At 48.8% G+C, this 20,932-nt stretch overlaps 1 protein-coding gene across 2 annotated transcripts in view; it reads left to right on the top strand.

The window, feature by feature from the left end:
* The window catches only part of Scnn1g (sodium channel epithelial 1 subunit gamma), a 31,192-nt gene extending 12,191 nt beyond the window's left edge, over positions 1-19,001 (top strand). For both annotated transcript variants that reach the window (XM_042689828.1, XM_042689830.1), the window contains exons 5-13: positions 768-871; positions 4,077-4,240; positions 11,362-11,460; positions 13,592-13,709; positions 14,574-14,652; positions 14,747-14,804; positions 14,979-15,040; positions 17,432-17,507; positions 17,610-19,001. In XM_042689828.1, the coding sequence (XP_042545762.1) occupies positions 768-871; positions 4,077-4,240; positions 11,362-11,460; positions 13,592-13,709; positions 14,574-14,652; positions 14,747-14,804; positions 14,979-15,040; positions 17,432-17,507; positions 17,610-17,990 (1,141 nt within the window). In that variant the 3' untranslated portion in view covers positions 17,991-19,001. The remainder of the gene's footprint in view (positions 1-767; positions 872-4,076; positions 4,241-11,361; positions 11,461-13,591; positions 13,710-14,573; positions 14,653-14,746; positions 14,805-14,978; positions 15,041-17,431; positions 17,508-17,609) is intronic.
* The last annotated feature ends 1,931 nt before the right edge of the window (positions 19,002-20,932 follow it).

The following is a 20,932-nucleotide window of genomic DNA, read 5'->3' on the forward strand; positions in this document are numbered from 1 at the left end:
TCTTGGACTTTGCTACTTGGGCTGGCTTTAAACCATGACCATCAAGGTCTCAGACCCCTGAGTAGCTAGGATGACAGGCATGAGCCACCAGCACCCAGCTTTCTGTTCTTTTCAAATTCTAAACCTTCCTCATTTTTCTATATTAGTAGACATATTGTCCCTTGTGTAAGTAAAGTACTTGGCATGATGCCCCCCTGTGGGTTGAGTTGTAAAGGCTCCTTCTTGGGGGCTCATTTCAGAGGCCTGGCCATTGAAAAAACTGTTACTGTTCAACAGGCATCCGTGGCTCATGCCTGTAATCCTAACTACTCAGGAGGCTGAGAGCTGAGGATCACGGTTTGAAGCCAGCCTGGGCAGGAGACTCCATAAGACTCATATCTCCAATTAATCACCAAAAAAGCTGGAAGTGGAGATGTGGTTTAAAAACAAACAAACTCAAGGAAAGTGCCAAGGCCCTGAGTTCAAGCCCCAGAACTGGTACCAAAGAATAAAAGTTACTGTTCAAGTGTTTGGGGCTGATCTGTGGCCTAAGGAACACTAAGTGGGAATAGAGCGCATGGGGAGAGGAGAAAGTTAATCCCAGGACTGGCATCTGCCCAGTGAATGGGCTTGGTTGTCATCTCCTCCAGAGCAGATGGGAAAGTGAGTCATGCTGGCATCCACCGACCCCAGAGAGAGCCAGTGTGGTGCCCACCCCGACTCCAGACTGCAGCGCAGCCCCAGCGCCCATGCCCAGCCGCCCTCTCACACCGCCTCTTCCTCCACAGGAACTTCACGCTCTTCCATCATCCCATGTACGGGAACTGCTACACCTTCAACAACAGAGAAAACACCACCACCCTCAGCACCTCCATGGGCGGCAGCGAGCATGGTAAGGGGCAGCCTGGGGACCCCTAGGCCCCCAGGAGTCAGCAGAATGATGGGTACCCCAAGCTATCCTTTCTCTCTCTTTCTTTCTTTCTTTCCTTCTTTCTTTCTTTCTTTCTTTCTTTCTTTCTTTCTTTCTTTCTTTCTTTCTTTCTTCTTTCTTTCTCTTCCTTCCTTCCTTCCTTCCTTCCTTCCTTTCTTTCTTTCTTTCTTTCTTTTTTTCTTTCTTTCTGTCTCTTCCTTTCTTCCTTCCTTCCTTCCTCCCTCCCTTCCCTCCTCCCTTCTTCCCTCCCTCCTTCCCTCCCTCTCTCTCTCCTTCCTTTCTTTCTTCTTTCTTTCTGTCTGTCTGTCTGTCTGTCTCTTTCTTCCTTCTTTCCTTCCTCCCTCCTTTCCCTCCCTCCTTTCTTCCCTCCCTCCTTCCCTCCCTCTCTCTCCTTCCTTCCTTCCTTCCTTTCTTTCTCTCTCTCTCTTTCTTTCTTTCTTTCTTTGTCTCTCTCTCTCTCTCTTTCTTTCTTTCTTTCTCCTTCCTTCCTTCCTTCCTTCTTTCCTTTTTTGTTGATCATGGGGCTTGAACTCAGGGCCTGGGCACTGTCCTTGAGCTCTTTCATTCAACATGAAAGAGCTCATTCTACCACTGTTTCTTGGGGGGGGTCGGTTGTGGGGCCTGAACTCTGGGCCTGGGCGCTGTCCCTCAGCTCTTCAGCTCAAGGCGAGTGCTCTACCACTTGAGCCACAGCACTACTTCTGGCCTTTTTTTTTTTTCTGCTTATGTGGTGCTGAGGAATCGGACCCAGGGCCTCATGTATGCAAGGCAAGCGCTCTACCACTGAGCCACCTTCCCAGCCCAAAGAATTAAATTCTTTTTTTTTTTTGTTTTGGTTGGTCACAGGGCATGAACTCTGGGCTTGGGCGCTGTACCTGTGCTCTTCAGCTCAAGGCCAGGGCTCTACCACTTGAGCCACAGCGCCACTTCCTCATTCTACAACTTTGAGCCAAAGCTCCACTTCCAGTTCTCTGGTGGTTAATTGGAGATAAGACTCTCACAGACTTTTTTTGCCTGGGCTGGCTTGGAACCACACTCCTCAGATCTCAGCCTCCTCAGTAGCTAGGATGACAGGTGTGAGCCATCAACACCCAGCTTCAGGCTATGCTATCTATGTTTCTGTCAGCTTCTATGTTGATTCTTTCTCTAGTTTTTCTGTCTCTTTTCCTTTTCCTTTGGTTGTAGTAGGGTTTGAACTCAGGGCCTCATGCTTGCTAGGCAGATGCTCTACCACTGAGCCATGCTTCCAGCCTTTTTTCACTTTAATTTGTTATTAGCTAGGGTCTTGTGTTTTTCATTTAGGCCGGCTTTAAATCCTCCACCTGTTTCACAACACAGCTGAGACAGCAGGTGGAATTTGTTATTAGATAGGGTCTTGTGTTTTTCATTTAGTAAAACTCTGTCTGCACAAAGGAGGAGGCTTAAGTAGGCCAAGAGGTTAGAGCAAGGCCCTGAACACACTCTCTGTCTGCTTAAGAGACCATAGCAAAATCCTCCATGATACCTGTGATCCAAGCTACTCAGGAGGCTTAGATCTGAGGCTCATTGTTCAAACCCAGCCCTACCAGAAAAATTCATGAGACTCTTTATCTCCAATTAACCAGCAAAGAAACAGAAGTGGAGCTGCAGCTCCAGTGGTAGAGTGCTGGCCTTGAGCATAAAAGCTCAGGGACAGTGCCCAGGCCCCCTGAGTTCAAGCCCTAGGGTAGAGGCGTGCACACACACACACACACACACACACACACACACACACACACACACACGAGACTTGGTTGCCTAGGTAACAGGCATTTGTTTCTCATGGTGAATTGAAATCAGAAGCCCAGGATCATGGTGCTGGCAAATTTGGTTTCTTCTGCCCTTGGGCTGCAGGCCTCTGTCTTCTCCCAGGCCCTCACCTGGCCTTTCCTGTCACTGCAAGTGGAGGGAGAGAGACAGAGACAGGCGACAGGCGGAGAGAGTCTGCTGGGATGTCTCTCCCTGTGTTAAGAAGGGCACACATGCTATCAGATTGCGGCCACACCTTTAAGACTCCCCTTAATCTTAACTCAAGGGCTTTCTCCAAACCTCCTCCAATTGGAGGATAGGGCTTCAATACAGGGATTGAGAGGACACAGCTCAGCCTTGCATATATGAAACACTGAGTAAGTGCCACTTATTATCATTCTTGTTGAGCACTATTAGCAGTATTGCTATTATACCGTCAGACCCAGGTCACAGCTGTTCTTTTATAGGGAAGTAGTGATAGAAGGAATTCTCAAAAACTCCTACACAAATGGAACGTGTGTGTGTGTGTGTGTGTGTGTGTGTGTGTGTGTGTGTGTGTGTGTGTGTGTAGAGGGGGTGGGGGTACTGGGGCTTGAACTGAGGGCCTGGATGCTTGCTGTCTTTGAACTTTTTGGCTCTTCCACTTGAGCCACAGCTCAACTTCCAGCTTTTGGGCTGGTTAATTGGAGATAGGAGTCTCACAGACTTTCCTGCCCAGGCGGACTTCAAACTGGGATCCTCAGCCTCCTTAGTAGCTAGAATTATAGGCATGATCTGCTAGCACCCAGCAAGTCCTGGGCCTTTCCATTTCTGGAAGCTGTCCAGTCTTGGGTTTGAGCTTCCCAATGTACCAACAAAGAGTGTGTGTGTGTGTGCACGCGCACGTGCACACGCTGGCACTGAGTCTTGAACTCAAGGTCTCACATTGCCAGTTTTTGTTGTTGCTGTGGTTTTGTTGTTTGTGGGCCTTGAACTCAAGACTTGGGCACTGTCCTTGAGCTTTTCTGCTCAAAGCTAAAGCTCCACCACTTTGAGCCACAGCTCTACTTCTGGTTTTCTGGTGGTTAATTGGAAATAAGTGTCTCACAAACTTTCTTGCCTGGGCTGGCTTTGAACCACGATCCTCAGATCTCAGTCTCTTGAGAAGCTAGGATGACAGGCGTGAGCCACCAGAGCCCAGCTAAGCTTAGCTTTTCTTGCTCAGGTCTGGCATTTTATGACCTGAACCACAACTCCACTTCTAGCTTTTTGATGGTTTATTGGAAATATGAGTCTCACAGACTTCCTGCCCCAACTGGCTTTTCACCACAATCCTCAAACCTCAGCCACTATCACTCAGAGAGAATGTTTCCTTTGACCCTGCTGGCTGGTGACCTCTGCGCCCTGTCTTGTCTTTCAGGGCTACAGGTGATTCTGTATATCAACGAGGAGGAATACAACCCCTATCTGGTGTCCTCCACTGGAGCTAAGGTGCTGATCCACCGGCAGAACGAGTACCCCTTCATCGAAGACGTGGGGACAGAGATCGAGACCGCGATGTCAACCTCCATAGGAATGCACCTGGTAAGAGAAAATTCCAGTCTACTTAGACTCAGAGTGGAGGATAGCTAATATGCTCCTGGGGGAAAGAATTTAAGGAAACACCCTTGTGAAAAAGAAAAAAATAAGCTGGGTGCTGGTGGCTCATGCCTATATTCCTAGCTACTCAGGAGGCTAAGATCTGAGGATCACAGTTGGAAGCCAGCCAGGGCAGGAAAGTCTGTGAGATTCTTATCTATAATTAACCACCAGAAAACCAAAAGTGGTGCTTTGTCTTTAAGTGGTAGAGCACTAGCTTTGAGAAGAAAGCTCAGGGGACAGTGCTCAAACACCACAACTGGCTAATAATAATAATAATAACAGGATAGCCAGGCCGCCAATGGCTCACACCTGTAATCACACACTGAAATCTGAGGATCAGAGTTTCAAGTCAGCCTAGGCAGGAAAGTCCCTGAGACTCTTATTGCCAATTAACCACCAAGAAACTGGAAGTGGAGCTGTGGCTCAAGTCAGGAAAGGCCAGATTTGAGCATAAAAAGCTAAGTGGTAGAAAACAGAAAGCTAAGTGGTAGCATGCTAGCCTTGAGAAAAAAAAAAAAAAGGAAAGAAAGCTTAGGGAACAGTGCCCAAACTGCAGAAAAAGAAATGCTAGTACTTATATAACTTACAAGCGAGGAGACACAGCCTCAGACACTTACTATACGTTGGTCCATAACACAAAGAGACCAAATTAACAGCCTTTCTGGCCAGCCAGAGCAAACCAGGGCCAGCTAGGGCCTCTAAGCAACTGCCTAAGATGAATGGGAAGTTCTCAGGCTTTCAAAGGTCTATTTATTTATTTAAACTTTCATTTGTACTTTTTTGGTATTATGTCTAAGTAGTTGTACAAAGGGGTTTGGATTCAACATGTCAGTGTGTGAATTCAGGGCACCTAGATCCATGTCACGCCTTCCAGGGTCCTCCCCCATCTCTCCCGACCCCACCCCTCCCCTCAACTTCCCTGGCTCCATTTTCACATATGTCTATTGAATATTATGACTGCATGCACCCATCAAAGGTCTATTTTGCCTATCACAGACTCATTAGTTTCATCTGTGTTACCCAGAATCCTTTAAGTCTCTGACCTCCTCTGATCCCATTGGCTGTGGAGGACACTCAGATCTATCACTGGAAACATGAATCCAATGGGACTTCTATGCAGTTCTTGGTCAGTGTTCATTCTGGTGTTTGAACTCAGAGCCTGGGCGCTGTTCCTTAAGCTTACTTTACTCAAGGCTGGTGCTCTGCCACTTGAGCCACAACTCCACATCTAGCTTTTGCTGGTTTATTAGAGATAAGAGTCTCATAGAATATCCTGCCCAGGCTGACTTTGAACTATGATTGTCACTAAGATCTCAGCCTCCTGAGTAGCTACGATTACAGTGTGAGCCCCAGTGCTTGGGCTGCATTTCTTCTTAGTGACATTTGTTCACATGTATATGTTTGTTTGTGTGTGTGTGTGCGTGTATGTGTGTGTGTGTGTTAGACAGTTTCATTGTGGACTATCCCTTCATGTTTTATTTATGTCTAGATCTGATGGCTCACATTAAACTATCCAGCATGCCCCACCTCACAAACAGCCTCCAGAGCAATGCTTTCTCAATCTAGTTGCTCATCAGTGCCCATTGGGCTAGCCTGGAATCTTTCTCAAAATGACCCAACCCCCTGCAGTCATTATAACAAACTGCACTCTTGGAAAACTTTAGAAACTTGAGCTGTTTCCTAAAGATTGCAGCTCAGTCACAGAGCACTTGGCTAGCATGCCCAAGGCCCCTGAGATCCATCTAGCACTACAAAAGTAAGCAAACAAACAAACGCAGATCATGCCAGTGTCAGGCACTGGTGTCCCACACCTGTAATCCTAGCTACTCAAGTAGTCTGAGATCTGAGGATCACAGTTCAAAACTAGCCCAGGCAGGCAGGCCCAGGAGAATCTCATCTCCAATGAACCACCAAAAGCCAGAAGTAGAGCAGTGGTTCAAGTGGGAAAGCACTAACCCTGAGGACAAAAGCTCAGGGACAATGCCCAGGCCCTGAGTTCAAGCCCCAGGACAGGCACAACAAAACCAAAACCATGCTAGAACTTGGGAGCAATTCTGAGAGCAGACGTGAGATGATACAAAAGGCCCATCTAGCCCAAAGCACATGGTTTCGCATTGAGTGAAATGACACAGCTGACATCTGAAGCCTGGCTATCCAGCCATCATTTTTCCACTCAGTACTTATTTTTCTGAGCACCTCCTCTGTGTTCGGCCCAGGAACCCTGTGAAGCTCTGTCCCAGGCCTGATGGAGCCTCAAGTCCAACAGAGAGAGAAGATCAACAGTAAGAAAAGACCCAATGAGTTGTCCTCCACCATACAGGCTGAATGCGGGCACACCACGGATGTCTCGATCCGTTTTGTGTGCAAATGCCTTAAACTGGCTAACATATAATGAACAGAGGTTGGTTTGGATGGAAATTCTGGAGGTTGGGACGTTGAGGGTACTGGTACTTGGGAAGAGCCGCAGACTTTACCATAACACAGTGGTGAATGAACCCATTGCTCAAGTCTTCCTCCTCCAAAGACACTAGTGGTGGGGGCCCCTGCCCTCATGACCTCATCTAACCCTAATCAGTGCCAAAAGCCCCGCCTCCAAGTATCATTAATATGTGAGATGGAGGATCAAGTGTCTAATAAATGCATTTGGAGGACATGCTCACCTGGGTGGGCTTTCTGTCTTTCTCTCTCTTTCTTTCTTTCTCTCTCTCTTTCCTTTCTTCTTTCTGTCTTTCTACTTTCTTTTGGTCTTTCTTTTTAATGGAAGAAGGTACTCAAGGAATGCTATTCAGAGACAATGTTACTTTGTGTGTGTATGTGTGTGTGTGTGTGTGAGAGAGAGAGAGAAAGAGAGAGAGAGAGAGAGAGAGTGTCCCAAGGCTTGAACTCAGGCCTGAATGCTGTCTTTGGGTGATTTTTTTCTCTCAAGGCTAGCACTCTACCACTTAAGTCAAAGCTCCACTTTTGGCTTTTTTGGTAGTTGATTGGAGATAAGAGTCTCACGGACTTTCCTGCCTGGGCTGGCTTTGAACCTCGATCCTCAGCTCTCAACCTCCTGAATAGCAGGATTATAGGCGCGAACCATTGGTGCCTGGCTGACAGGGTTATTGTTTTGTATTTGTTATTTACTTATTTTGCTTTTATTATTTACTTATTTTGCTTGTTTGTTATTGTTTGTCCTGGTATGGGGGCTTGAACTCAGGGCTTCCTGATCTGGCTTGGCTTTTTAGCTCAAGACTGGTGCTCCACTACTTGACCCATGCCTCCATTTCTGGCTTTTTGACAGTCTTCATTTGTCTGCTGAGGCTGGCTTGAAACCACAATCCTCAGATCTCAGCCTCCTGAGTAGTTAGAATTACAAGTGTGAGCCGCCAGCACCTGGCATATTCTCTTCACTAATGGTGGGTAAACAAAATTTCTACTACATCAAGTTTGAAATGTAAAAAAAGTCAAAGTTACAGAGCAGGGTCCCTCAGGTCTAGGTATGATTTGTGTTATTTAGGACAATAACAAAAACATAGAGGTTGCAAAGAGATCAGCAAGGGGACACGTCATTATTTTCACATTAATTAATAAATTTATTTATTTATGCATTCCTTGTTTTATTTATCTATTTATTGTGCCAGTCCTGGGGCTTTAGCTCAGAGCCTGAGCACTGTTCCTGACTTTTTTCTTTGCTCAAAGCCACTTGAATTCTACCACTTGAATCACACCTCCACTTCTGGGTATTTTTTGGTGGTTAATTGGAGTTAAGAGTCTCATGGGCTTTCCTGCCCAGGCTGGCTTTGTACTGCATTCCTCAGATCTCAGCCTTAGGAGTAGCTAGGATTACAGGTGTGAGCTACTTGCACTTGGCTGAATTAATTTATTTTTAATAAATGTATTCAGACTTAAGTCACTAGTTAACAATCTTTCCTTATTTTGTTGAAAGCATTGAAAATTCAAACATGAACACAACAGAGAGCCTTCTTGGAGAGATTTTTTTTGGGGGGGTCCGGTCATGGGGCCTGAACTCTGGGCCTGGGTGCTGTCCCTCAGCTCTTCAGCTCAAGGCTAGCGCTCTACCACTTGAGCCACAGCGCCACTTCTGGCTTTTTTCTGTTTGCTTATGTGGTGCTGAGGAATCGAACCCAGGGCCTCATGCATGCAAGGCAAGCACTCTACCACTGAGCCACCTTCCCAGCCTGAGAGATTTTATTTTTAAGAGAGGAGACAAGCTGGGTGCTAGTGGCTCACACCTGTAATCCTAACTACTCAGGAGGCTGAGATCTGAGGATCGAGGCTCAAAGCCAGCCGGGGCAGGGTAGTCCATGAGATTCTTATCTCCAATAAATCACTCAGAAAACCAGAAGTGGCTCTGTGGTTCAAGTAGTAGAGCACTCACCTTGAGCTGAAGAGCTGCAGGACAGTGCCCAAGCCCAGCGTTCAAGCCCTAAGACTGACAAAAAAAAAAAAAAAGAGGGGAGACAATTTTCAGGAGGCTGAGATGAGATGAGAGGACTTCTCTTTGAGGCTAGTCAGGCAAAAGTTAGGGAGACTCTATCTCAAAGAACAAGCCAGGTGTGGTGTTCCTTGCTTGTAATTCCAGTGACTCAAGACATGGAGGTAGAAGGATCAAAGTCCATCCAGGCTGGCCTGGGCAAAAAACCATGAGACTTTATGGGGAAAAATAACTAAAGCAAATAGGGCTGGGGGTAGAATACCTGCCTAGCAAGCACAAGGTCCTGAGTCCATGCCCCAGTAATACACAAAATGGGGGGGGGGGGAGCAAAAATCAATACCTTTGTGATACAGTTCCCATCTCTGTGGAAATGAAGGCTTTGTTTGACTCATTTGAGGCTTAATTTTTATAGTTTATCGTCAGTCAATATTGGATGAATGGATGCATGGATACATGGATGTACTGGCCACATGGGACAATGGATGGGTGCATGCATGCATGAATGGATGGGTAGGTGAATGAATAGATCAATGGGTGGATAGATTAGTGGTTGAGTTGAGTATATGTTTGAATGGATGGATGGATGGGTGAATGGATGTATGGATGGGTAGATGAGTGAATGGGTAGATGGATAAGATGGTGGATGGATGAGTGGTTGTTTATGCAGATATATGGATGGATAGGTGGATGGGTAAACGGGTAGATGAGTAGATGTCTGAATGCATGATTGAGTGGATAGATGGAAGACTTCCGGAAGGTAGCACATTCACAGACTTTCCAGAAAATGGATGAGTTGCTACTAGGAGGCAATGACTGTGAAGATGCAGAAGGGGTGGGTTTGGAGATGGTCCAGTGTGAATGTAGTAGGATGTGAGCGAGTAAAGCCAGGAAAATCCAAGGAGTATTTAAGTCTGCCTCTGAATTAAGGAGTACAAGAGGAGGTCCAGAATACTCAGGGAGATGAGGACTGCTTCCATTCAGGACATACCCAATTTGTTGTGCCTCTGGGAAAACAAAGTGAAGATAAAGTATCCAGTAGCAGGTGCTGTGAGCCAGAACACAGGAGGTCATTCTAGAAGTGGAAATAAATACCCTCACTCCAGACGGACACAGAACCTTTACACAGGCCGACATTCGGGGCTTAGCAGAAGGAAAATGGATGACTGAGACAGAGAAACAGGAACAGGTAGTGTCAGGGAAATGAAAGAAGGCGAGACCAAAGGTGACAAATGCCGCTGAGAGGTCACGCAAGGTCAAGAGCCATCGCTACTCACCTTCCTGGGTTTGGCAAGGGGTCACCAGAGCCATTGGTAGAAGAAATGGGACGGAAAGCAAAGCACAATAGGTAGAATGGTGGATGGTTGCTGAGGAAATGAATGGCATGGACTGATGACTACTGGAGGAAAGGGGAAATGCCACTATGGAGGACACTCTCCCTTCATTTAATCTCTTTGGAGGTTGTGTGTGTGTGTGTGTGTGTGTGTGTGTGTGTGTGTGTGTGTGTGTGTGGCTTCCTGGGTCTTGAACTCAGGGTCTGTGCATGGTCCCTTAGCTTTTTCATTCAAGACTGGTACTCTATCACTTGACCCAAAGCTTCCCTTGAAGCCAACCCAGGGAAGGAAAGTCCATGAGACTCTTATCTTCAGTGAACCACCAGAAAACTAGAAGCGGAGCTGAGGCTGTTAAGTGGTAGAGTGTTAGCCTTGAGTAAAAGGGCTCAGGGACAGTGCCCAGGCCCTGAGTTTAAGCCCACAATCAACAAAAGAGAGAGAGATGATCCCCAGACAGGAGATTTTCCCCATATATCCTCCTGGTCCTTCCTGGTCCAGTCGCATGGATTGGCCAATGGCTTACCTATCCCTCAGAAGGCCAAATCCAGACTTCTCTGCAGGGCTTCATCTGGCCTCCCCTGCCTTCCCCCCCCCCCCCCCCCCCCCCGCACCTCTGACATCATCTCCCTGGGTTCCTCTGTTTGGCTGTGGTGCTGTCCTAGCCTCTCCTGCCTCCAGCCTCCTTCTGCCTGTTCTTCCCCCATCTGTCCACAAGGCTAGCTTTTTCTTACCATTTCACATTTGAGCTGACCACAAGACAAAGCTCTTTGTCAGGGATGCCTGCCCAGTCATTCTATGGATTGATCCGGATCCTCCCAAGCCTTCTAGTCTCCCTACCCAGCATCACGGATGTATCTAGAATGGAAGCTTCATAAGATCAGGGAATCCATCACCTTCGATCTTTGGGGATTTCGCTGTGTCTTGTTTGTGTCGTTGGTGGTGGTCATGGGGCCTGAACTCAGGACCTGGGCGCTATCCTTGAGCTCTTTTTGCTCACATCTACTGCATTAACACTTTGAGCCACAGCGCCACTTCTGGTTTTCTGGTGACTTATTGGAGGTAAGAGTCTCAACGGACTTTCCTGCCTGGGCTGGCTTTGAACCGCCATCCTCAGATCTCAACCTTCTCAGTAGCTAGGATGACAGTTGTGAGCCACCTGTGCCCAACCAATGTCACATTGTTTTGTGAAAGAAACAACAGTATGGCCCCCTGGCTACCAGGGAACCCTCCCATTGGAGACCTCCCTTTCCCCTGCCGGAGAGGGCAGAGATGAATGGGGGTCTCTTTGATTGCAGACGGAGTCGTTCAAGCTGAGTGAACCCTACAGCCAGTGCACAGAGGACGGGAGTGACGTTCCGGTCAAGAACATTTACAAGGCTGCTTATTCCCTCCAGGTATGGCCTGTGGGGGGAGAAAGGGGGGGCGGGGATGTGGTTGAACCTAGTCCTGGTTTGTGGCTTGGACCCAGGAGACAAGTTCTCCCTGGGCTGAGGTGTGGCTGGTACCAGGAACTGGGGTGAGGAGCCCTGGGGTTTGTCCAAAGGCCTCAAAATGTGAACAAATGATGCCGGCTGGTTCCAGTCCTCTTCCAAATCCTCCGTAACCAGAGCTTAATTGATTCACTGAGGTTTGTGGGGAACACAATGTACAGCCGAGACCAGCCGCTGGCTAAATCGAGACCTTGGCAGGTGAGGGGTGGGAGGGAAGCGAGTCGGGGAGTGACAGGCAGAAGGGTCGAAGTGTTTGGCTCACCAGTTGATATGTGTCCCTCATTCATGGGTGGCCAGGTCAAGTCACGTCCCTTGGATCCGCTCTGGGGCCTCTGCCGGCTGCGCATCAGAGTCTAACCTGGATGATAGTTGAAAATGAGGAAAAGTCAGTCACAATAAAAGACCAATTTCCAGCTTGTCTCGGAAAACAAGACGATCTGGCGATTCTGGAGCCCAGATTCCAGCAGGACAAGCAAGGAGAGCACCCATGCCATTAAATAAGCCAAGGAATGTTCTCACCCACTAGTGACTTATATTTGTCACTGGGCCCTGAATGAACTGCAATTTCTGGCTCTCAAATGCAATGAGGGATTTGCTCTTAAGTCTCCTCTCCCATCCTTGGAGAGCTGCAATTGGTCTCCATCTAGAACCCATGCAGATCAATCATCCAGGCACAGGAGAGTGATCAGCTGCCCTCTGCACTGAGCCCCTCCCATCACAATTGTGTAGAGATTGTGTAGACATTGTGTAAAAGGGTCTTTTATAAACCAGGCACCAGTGGCTCACATCTGTAATCCTAACTACTTAGGAGGCTGAGAGCTGAGGATCATGTTCAAAGCCCAGCCCAGGCAGGAAAGTCCCTGAGGCTCTTAGCTCTAAGTAATCACCAAAAAGCTAGAAGTAGAACTGTGGCTCAAGTGGTAGAGCATTAGCCTTGAGCAAAAAAGCTCAGGGACAGGGCTGAGGCCCTGAGTTTGAGCCCCAGGTTTGGTGCATGCACAGACACACACACACACACAACAACAACAACAATAACAACAAACCTTCCCACCAAACTTCCCCTCCAATAAATAAACCTCCCCGTTTAGAAAACTAAATAAGTAAATAAAAAGGAACTGTTAGCTGGAGACTGTTTATAATAGGGACTTTAAGCCCCTAAGGAAAAGTAAGCTCGTTAGAAAAATATATTTAGAGCTAAGCTAGCCAGGTTCAAACTCGTCGATACAACACGTGCTCATACTAATCTGAGGAAAGCGGCATCCTTGCTCTCGTTTCAAAGAGGAAGAAAGGAAAGTATCGTTAAAGTCAAGCGGCTGGCTTAGGGCCACATAGCAGGTAGGTGGCAAGAAGAAGATTAGACCAGAATATCTGACTTCGGGGCGGCTGCCTGCGGTTAGCTTTGATGCATTAATGTCCTGGTAGTTTTGATGGCTTCTGATCTTCTAGCGGGGCGGGCATGGATCTGGGGATTGGAATGTGTTTCTTTCCCTTTGTTCTTTTTCTCTTCCTTTCTTCCTTCTTTTTATTTGTTTATTTATTCCTCCCCCTCTCTCTTTTACTGGTGCCAGAGCTGGGGCTTAAACTCAGTGCTTTGCACTTTTGCTTCCTTGAATTTTTCCACTCAAGGCTAGCACTTGAGCCAAACCTCTACTTCTGGCTTTTTTTTTTTGCCGGTGAACTGAAGAGTCTCACAGATGTGGCTGTCCAGGATGGTTTCAAACCCCCATCCTCAGATCTCAGCCCCCTGAGTAGTAGCTAGGATTACAGGTGGGAGCCACCAGCACTAGGATTACAAGTGTGAGCCACTAGCACCCAGCTTCCATCCATGTCTTGGAGGTTGATACTTTTCTTGATTTGGGGGTGGGGATCAGCATTCTTGCGATAGAGAATGAACCTTGGCTCAACCTGATCTGCACGACTCAGTCCAGATTCTTAGCCGAGGGGGAGGAGGTGGGCGCATGCAGTAGTCCCTGGGCCCCCAGGGATAGGTAGTGCAAGGAGGTAACTCAGAGCATCTTGGGTTTTTCTCTTTCAGATTTGCCTATACTCATGCTTCCAGACAAAAATGGTAAAGAAGTGTGGATGTGCTCAGTACAGCCAGCCTCTTCCTCCAGGCGCCAACTACTGCAACTACCAACAGCACCCCAACTGGAGTGAGTATGCCACCCCCCCCCCAACAGTGTACCTTCCAGGAGAGGGAGCAGCTAGTCAGCACTGGGCTCTATCCTGAGACACACCTCTGCTCTACCCCATTACCTTTTTCCTTAAGATGCTCACTAGATGCTAGGTGCCTGCAACTCACACACCTGTCATCCAAGCTACTGAGGAAGCTGAGATCTGAGGATCACAGTTCAAAACCAGCTGGGGCAGGAAAGTCCATGAGACTCTTATCTCCAATTAACCAGCAGGAAACTGGACATGGAGCTATGGCTCAAACTGGTAGAGCACTAGCCTTGAGGGGGGAAAAAACCCTCAGGGTCAGTGCCCAGAAGTGAAGCAGCTTGCCCGAGCTAACAAAGCCAAGGGAATAACAGAACTGGACTCAAGCCAAAGGCTGCTTGAACCTTATCTCACTTCTTTTGCTACTTTCAATACTAGTGTGAGAATGGAGGTGCCAATCCTAGGGCCTGAACTCAGGGCCTTGGTGCTATTCTTTAGCTTGTTTTGCTCCAGCCTGGCACTCTACCCCTTGAGGCACACTTCTGGCTTTTTGCTGGTTAATTAGAGATAAGAGTCCTACAGACTTTCCTGCCCAGGCTAGCTTTGAACCTCTGTCCTCAGATCTGTACCTTATATATAACTAGGAATGTAGGCCTGAGCCATCTGTGTTCAACGCCACCTGTATTCTGTTTCCCCCAAATCACAGACCAGTGCTGGCTTCCAGAGAGCCAATGTCTGCAGAAAATGAGAGGAGGGTTAATGAAGCAAGGGTGGGATGGGGCTCCTGGGGTGGCCTGGGACCCTCAGGAAAGGTGCCATGACTCTTGGCTCACTCTGCTGTGTCCTGTGTCTATCAGTGTATTGCTACTACAAGCTGTACCAGGCTTTTGTCCGGGAAGAGCTGGGCTGCCAGTCGGTGTGCAGGGAAACCTGCAGGTAAGTGTGGACCTGGGGCAGGGTGTGTGTGTGGGGGGGGGGGCAGGGCTGGGCGCCCTGAGCCGCCCGCGATCACTCTATTCCTCTCCCTAAGCTTTAAGGAATGGACCCTGACCACCAGCCTTGCCCAGTGGCCATCTGAAGTTTCTGAGGTCAGTTCTATTCTTTTTCTGGATGTCCTTGCCATCCTCTGACTTTGGGGTGGCCCCAAGAGGAGGAGGGGGCTCTCTGCCTGAGGAGAGGGGGAGCAGTAGCAGAGAGGGGGGAGGGCAGCGGACATCCCAGGTCCCATCCTCTTTCTTTCTTTCTTTCTTTCTCCATCACAGAAATGGTTGTTGCCTGTTCTCATCCGGGACCAAGGCCAGCAAATAAACAAAAAGCTCAACAAGTGAGTTGACCTCTCTGCCCACTTCCCTCTCGCCTGAGTCCCCCAGCTCTTCCTCTGTTTCCTCATTGCCCAGCCCTCGCCTAGTCTTTCAATCATTCCGTCAACAAATATTTATCAAGCTCCCGATCGTGAGCCAGGCCCAGCTCTGACTTTCCTTTCACCGTGATCTACCTCCTGAAATACTTTGTACATTGTAACGCACTGAAGCCCTAGTTGAAATACAACCGAACTGGCCACACTATTTCCTTCTGATGCACAAAGCACTCAGCAGACGCTCAGATGGTTCCTGTACCTTGGGCCCAACCAGTTGTTCACAGCTGTCTTTGGGTATTCTCGCAGGATTAGTTATGAGGCCCTCTCCCTCCCAGGTGGATACTAAAATTCCAGGATGCTCAAATCCCTCATGCAAAATAGTAGGGTGTTTGCATGGAACCTACCACATCCACCTGTACCTTTAAGGCCAGCATCTCTAGTTTGCTCAGGATACATAACATGATGCAAATGTTATGTAAAGACTTGTTGTATCAGCTTGTTTATTGAAAGTAATGACAAGACAAAGTTTATAGCCAGGTGCTGGTTGCTTACGCCTGTCATCCTAACTACTCAGAAGGCTGAGATCTGAGAAGTTCAAGGTCCAAAGCCAGCCTTGGAGACAAATCTGAGAGACTTTTATCTCCAATTAAACCAGCAAAATGCCTGGAATGGAGACACGGCTCAAGTGGTAGAATGGCATCCTTAAGTAAAAAGAAAAAAGCCAAGCAAGAGTGTGAGGCCCTGGGTTCAAGTCACAGTACTAGAATGGAAAGGGGGGGGGTAGGGAGGGAAGGAGAGAGGAAGGAAGGAAGGAAGGAAGGAAGGAAGGAAGGAAGGAAGGAAGGAAGGAAGGAAGGGTGGAAGAAGGGAGGGAAGGAGGCAGGGAGGGAAGAAGGGAGGGAGGGAAGGGATCTGTACATATATATTCGGAGCAGTTGCAGATTATTTTCTGAATTCTCCCAAGCACTGTCATTTGAACACACAGGTCTGAAAGTTCCTGATGCAGGAGGGCTGAGTGTGTAGCCATTCCAAAGCTCCCACGAGCTAACATGCCTCATTGATACCTAGGTCACCCCAGTTGGCTAATACTTTGATATCCCTTTCAACACACATCTCTATTTAATTTTGCAAAAAATATTGATCATAGCCCAGTAAATGTATCTCATGGTTACTGATATAGCACAACTTAGAAAAAAAATACTCCTTGGAGCCCAGCATTTCTAATCCCTCTTGAGTTATTTCCAAGAGAACGTTAGCAAACACTCAACCAGGCTGGACAGGGGCCAGCTATGATGGGACAGGTCTGGTTCAGACAGTGAGGGCATGGCCTGGACCATCACCATCTCCCAGGGCCCTGTCCTGGGACATGAGGACACTTAAGCATCTGGTGGACACTAGGTGTGGCTCCTGGGGGCACGAAGTAACCAAGCACCCGTGGCATCTTCCCTCAAGGGGTTTGTGTTCTAGTGATACAAATAAACTTAGGTCAGGCTTTGGCAAACTTGGTTTGCAAACCAATGACACCCTAGGCCAAATCAAAACACCCCACTCCCAGATTTCCAGTTTTCCAGAAAAGATCAAAATACCCAAAAAATCGTGAACTTCAATCCTTACACTGTGCCAACCATCTAAGTAATAGCTGCAGCTTCAGAATGAGCCTGGGCATTGGTGTGTGTCACCACACCATGGAGATGGGTCTGAATGGAACCAGAGCTGTGGGGGATTCAATGTTTGTCTCAGCTAAATGTTAGCGATGCAATCGTTGTCAGATTCTTTAACCAACCTGTGCCTCCATTTATACTTCTGTGAAATGGGCTGGTGGCAGGGGCAGGGGAAGATGATTAGAACACACTTCCCTTCCTACGCACAGAGGTGGTGAGACTTAAATGAGTTAGTTCATAGAAAGGGTTTTTAAAAATTGTTGTTTTTGTTCTTGTTTTGAACAAAGCTTGTAAACCCAAGAAGTACTTAATACATGCTAGCTGGGTACCACTCCAATGGCCGTACCCTACAAGTCTTCCTCATTCCCTATACGTATTTGAGATTGCGATCAAATAATTACCAATGTCACTTTGATGAAGAGCCAGCTGTTGCGGGAGATGGCAGGTGTGCTGACTTAATCTGGAAGGTGAAAATAGTCATGGATTACATACCATTATGTATGTAATTCTGAGATCCAGAACCAGGCTAGGGATAAGCTCTGGGAGAAAGGAAAAGCCCCACAGACAGGTTCTTATATTACGGACGCAGGGAACTCAGAACCTGGGGTGCTGAGGGCCGGGTGGGGAGGGGTCGGGCATCCAGCACAATGCCAAGACTCCTGACTCACCTGAGCTCTCCCTGGTGCAATTTTTACAGGACTGACCTGGCCAAACTCTTGATATTTTACAAAGATCTGAACCAGAGATCCATCATGGAGAGTCCAGCCAACAGTGTGAGTTCCGGGCTTGTGAATGTGTGCATCAATCTGGCCAGTCAGGGTGGGTCCTGGTGGCATGGGGCTCCTCTTGAGGGTGGACCTGGGGCTGTCTTACAGATCGAGATGCTCCTGTCTAACTTTGGTGGCCAGCTGGGCCTGTGGATGAGTTGCTCCGTCGTCTGCGTGATCGAAATCATCGAGGTCTTCTTCATCGATTTCTTCTCCATCATTGCTCGCCGCCAGTGGCAGAAAGCCAGGGAGTGGTGGGCCCAGAAGCAGGCACCCTCCAGCTCTGAGACTGCAGCCAGCCAACAGGGCCAGGACAACCCAGCCCTCGATATAGACAATGATTTGCCCACATTTACCTCCGCCATGCGCCTGCCTCCAGCCCCGGATGCCCAGGTGCCGGGCACACCGCCTCCCACGTACAACACCTTGCACTTGGAGAGAGCCTTTTCCCACCAGCTTACGGACACCCAGCTGCCCAGTGAATCCTGAGGCAGGATGGGAAAAGACTGGGTGATCAGGACCACCCACTGTAGGTGGGGGAGAGGGGTCTGAGGACTTAGCCCTGGTTCCCCCGAGCTGAGGGGGCCTCCTGAGAACCAGGTGGGCCCTGCTGGGCTCTGCCTATCATTCTCACATGTGACCAGGCCAAGAGGAGCGAGAGCCTGTGGTCCACACTGAGCATGCCCAGGAGACTGAGGCTGAAGCAATGGGTGTGGGGAGGGTCAGTCTTGGTGGAAGCCAAGCTGAGTGTTCTTCCTTAGGTCTGGAGAGAGAAGGATGCTCTTAAACCCCAAGCTCAGGGCTTCCCCCACTTTCCTGGCCTAGGCTGGGGCTTGAAGATATGGCTTTAGGTAGCAAATCTGGACAGTCGCTGCCTTACACCGAAGACAGGAGGAGGCCTCGCCCCGGCCCTGGCCATAGAGGTTGGGCAATGAGCCCAGCGCCTGGGAGTGTGTTTTGGGAGGGGCACAACAAGAGAGAGGTGTTCCACTCCGGGACTGTGGAGTTCACAGCTAAGACGGTGACCTGGCAGAAGGGACTCGTTCGAGGGCACAGCTGGACACACCCGCCAAGCGATGTCTCCATAGCCTCTCTTAGCTGCTTTTTCCACAGGCCAGCTCAGCACCACCCCAAAGCAGACCTCCCACGGCCACCACCAATGCCTTGCCCCCTTCAACAAGCCACCGTGCAGATAGCCCGCTTTGTGCCCTGTGGACACCTTTGACTTCAACCCCATCCCAAAAGCTGGGGTGTTCTAAGCACTTATGAAGACAAAGGGACAGCAAGGGACTGTCCACAGACTAAACCTTGTCCTTATCCATGAACTAAATATGTGTGTGTGTGTGTGTGTGTGTGTGTGTGTGTGCGCGCGCGTGCGCATGTGCAGTATTGTTAAATAGCTAACAATACCTACTAAGCCAAAAGAGAATATTTGTGACTCATGAAAGGGATGTGAGATTCAAGTGTCAGGGCCTATAAATAAAGTTTTATTGAAACACAGCCCTGTCCATTCATGTGCATATTGCTTGTGGTTGCTGTTCAGTACAGGTGAGTGGTTCAGACACCAACAAATAAATCCTTTCTGGCCCTTTCCAGATAAAGCTTGCTGGCCCTTGGATGAGCCCATTAAGGATGTATGACAGGTCCATCTTGTAGATAAAAAATAAACATCAGGTATACAGAGAGGTTAGGCTGCTTGCTCAAAGCAAGATAGCCAAGAAGTTTGCAGAATTGGGATTTGAACCCAGGCAATCTGACTTCACAGCTCTTCTAGTTTTCCATTGGTTCATTTTTGTGCTAGTATTGGCACTTGAACTCAGCACCAAGGTCCTGTCCTACTTCAAGGTTAACAGCACTCTAGTACTTAAACCACAACTCCATTTCCAGCTTTTTCCTGCTGAACTGGGCATGGATCTCGAGGATTTTCCTGCCCGGGCTGGTTTTGAATTAAAATCTTTAGATCTTAGCCTTCTGAGAAGCTAGGATTACAGGTGTGAGCATTAGCGCGCAGCTTCACAACTTTTCCTAGCGTCTGATAAGGTACTTTGTAATCACTCCACCCTTGAAGTGATGTCATTTGGAGTAGGAAAAGATGTTGGCTCAGCACCCTAAGATCCAGGACAGAAGTGGGAGTCCTTCACCTGGGGATAAGCAAGGTCTGTATTTCAGAGCAAATCCCCATGGAGGAAGGCTGTGGGGACCCTGCCCAGGCCTGTGCACACCAAATTCACTCTCACCTCAGGCCTGCAGCTGGAAAGCAAGGCCAGGGCAGGGCTAGGAGCTGTGCCAGGAAGCAGGCAGGCAGGAGGTCATGGTGACCCTGGGTGGCTGGCCCTCCCCTGGGGAGTGGGCTTCACCGGGAAGGCCGATGGCTGCTCAGGTTTCAGAGTGCTGAGCTTGGGGGCTGAGCCTGGCTCCCATCCAGGCTGGACTGCGGTGGTTGTAGCCGGTGCAGACAGGGAACTGGCAAGTGATCATCTCTTTCCCCAGACAGGAGCTTCCTCCTCCTCCACCCCACCACCCCCAAACCCAAGGCTGGAGGAGGGGAGCTGGCATGGGGGGGCGGGGGGGGGGGGAGGTCACGTTCGTAGAATCTGCCAGCTTTGGCACGATTGCACGGTTAGCAAGGTTTCCAGCAAGGCGGCTGCTGGGCGTGTCCCAAGAGCCTGCCAGCCTCTGGCTTAATTGGCCCCTGGCAGATGGGTGTGCCATGTCCTGGTTCCAGCTGTGTCTGCCCAACTCCTGCCTGGTTCCTACGAGCCCAGCGCTGCCCCTTTCTCCTCTACTCGCCCTCCTCATCCAATGTGCCCCAGGTACTGCCCTGGCTCAGCCCTTCCAGGAGGAAGGGCTGAAGAAACTCCAAGAAGTTGGGAGTTTCTCCTACTATAAAAATTCTACCTCCTGGTAAAATGGTTTTTTTTTTTTATCCACTGATGTTTCTCATTTCAACATTAAGCCCCGTGGGGTTAGTGTCTTATTTCTTTGTCCCTAGACAGAGGCAGGGTTAACTGTAAGTGTGGGCATTTAGGAAACGTTGGTAGAGCTAATAAGAAATAAAAGCAATAACAGTCATGACAGGTGGAGTTTTTTTTGGGTCTGGTTGTGGGGCCTGAACTCTGGGCCTGGGCGCTGTCCCTCAGCTCTTCAGCTCAAGGCTAGTGCCCTACCACTTGAGCCACAGCACCACTTCCGACTTTTTTTCTTTTTGCTTCTGTGGTGCTGAGGAGTCGAACTCAGGGCCTCAGGCATGCAAGGCAAGTGCTCTACCACTGAGCCACCTTCCCAGCCCCTGATAGATGGCATACTTATTGAGCTCTTGTTTGCTAGTGACTCTGCAGAGCACTACATACAGCCTCGGCTCCTGTCATTCTGGCAGCTCAGATCATCTTGCAAAGGAAGACAGGTTCAGCCCAGCACTGGTGGCTCACGCC

The sequence above is a fragment of the Dipodomys spectabilis genome, unplaced genomic scaffold (assembly GCF_019054845.1).
Source record: "Dipodomys spectabilis isolate Male_0828 unplaced genomic scaffold, ASM1905484v1 ptg000127l, whole genome shotgun sequence".
Classification (NCBI taxonomy): Eukaryota; Metazoa; Chordata; class Mammalia; order Rodentia; family Heteromyidae; genus Dipodomys; species Dipodomys spectabilis.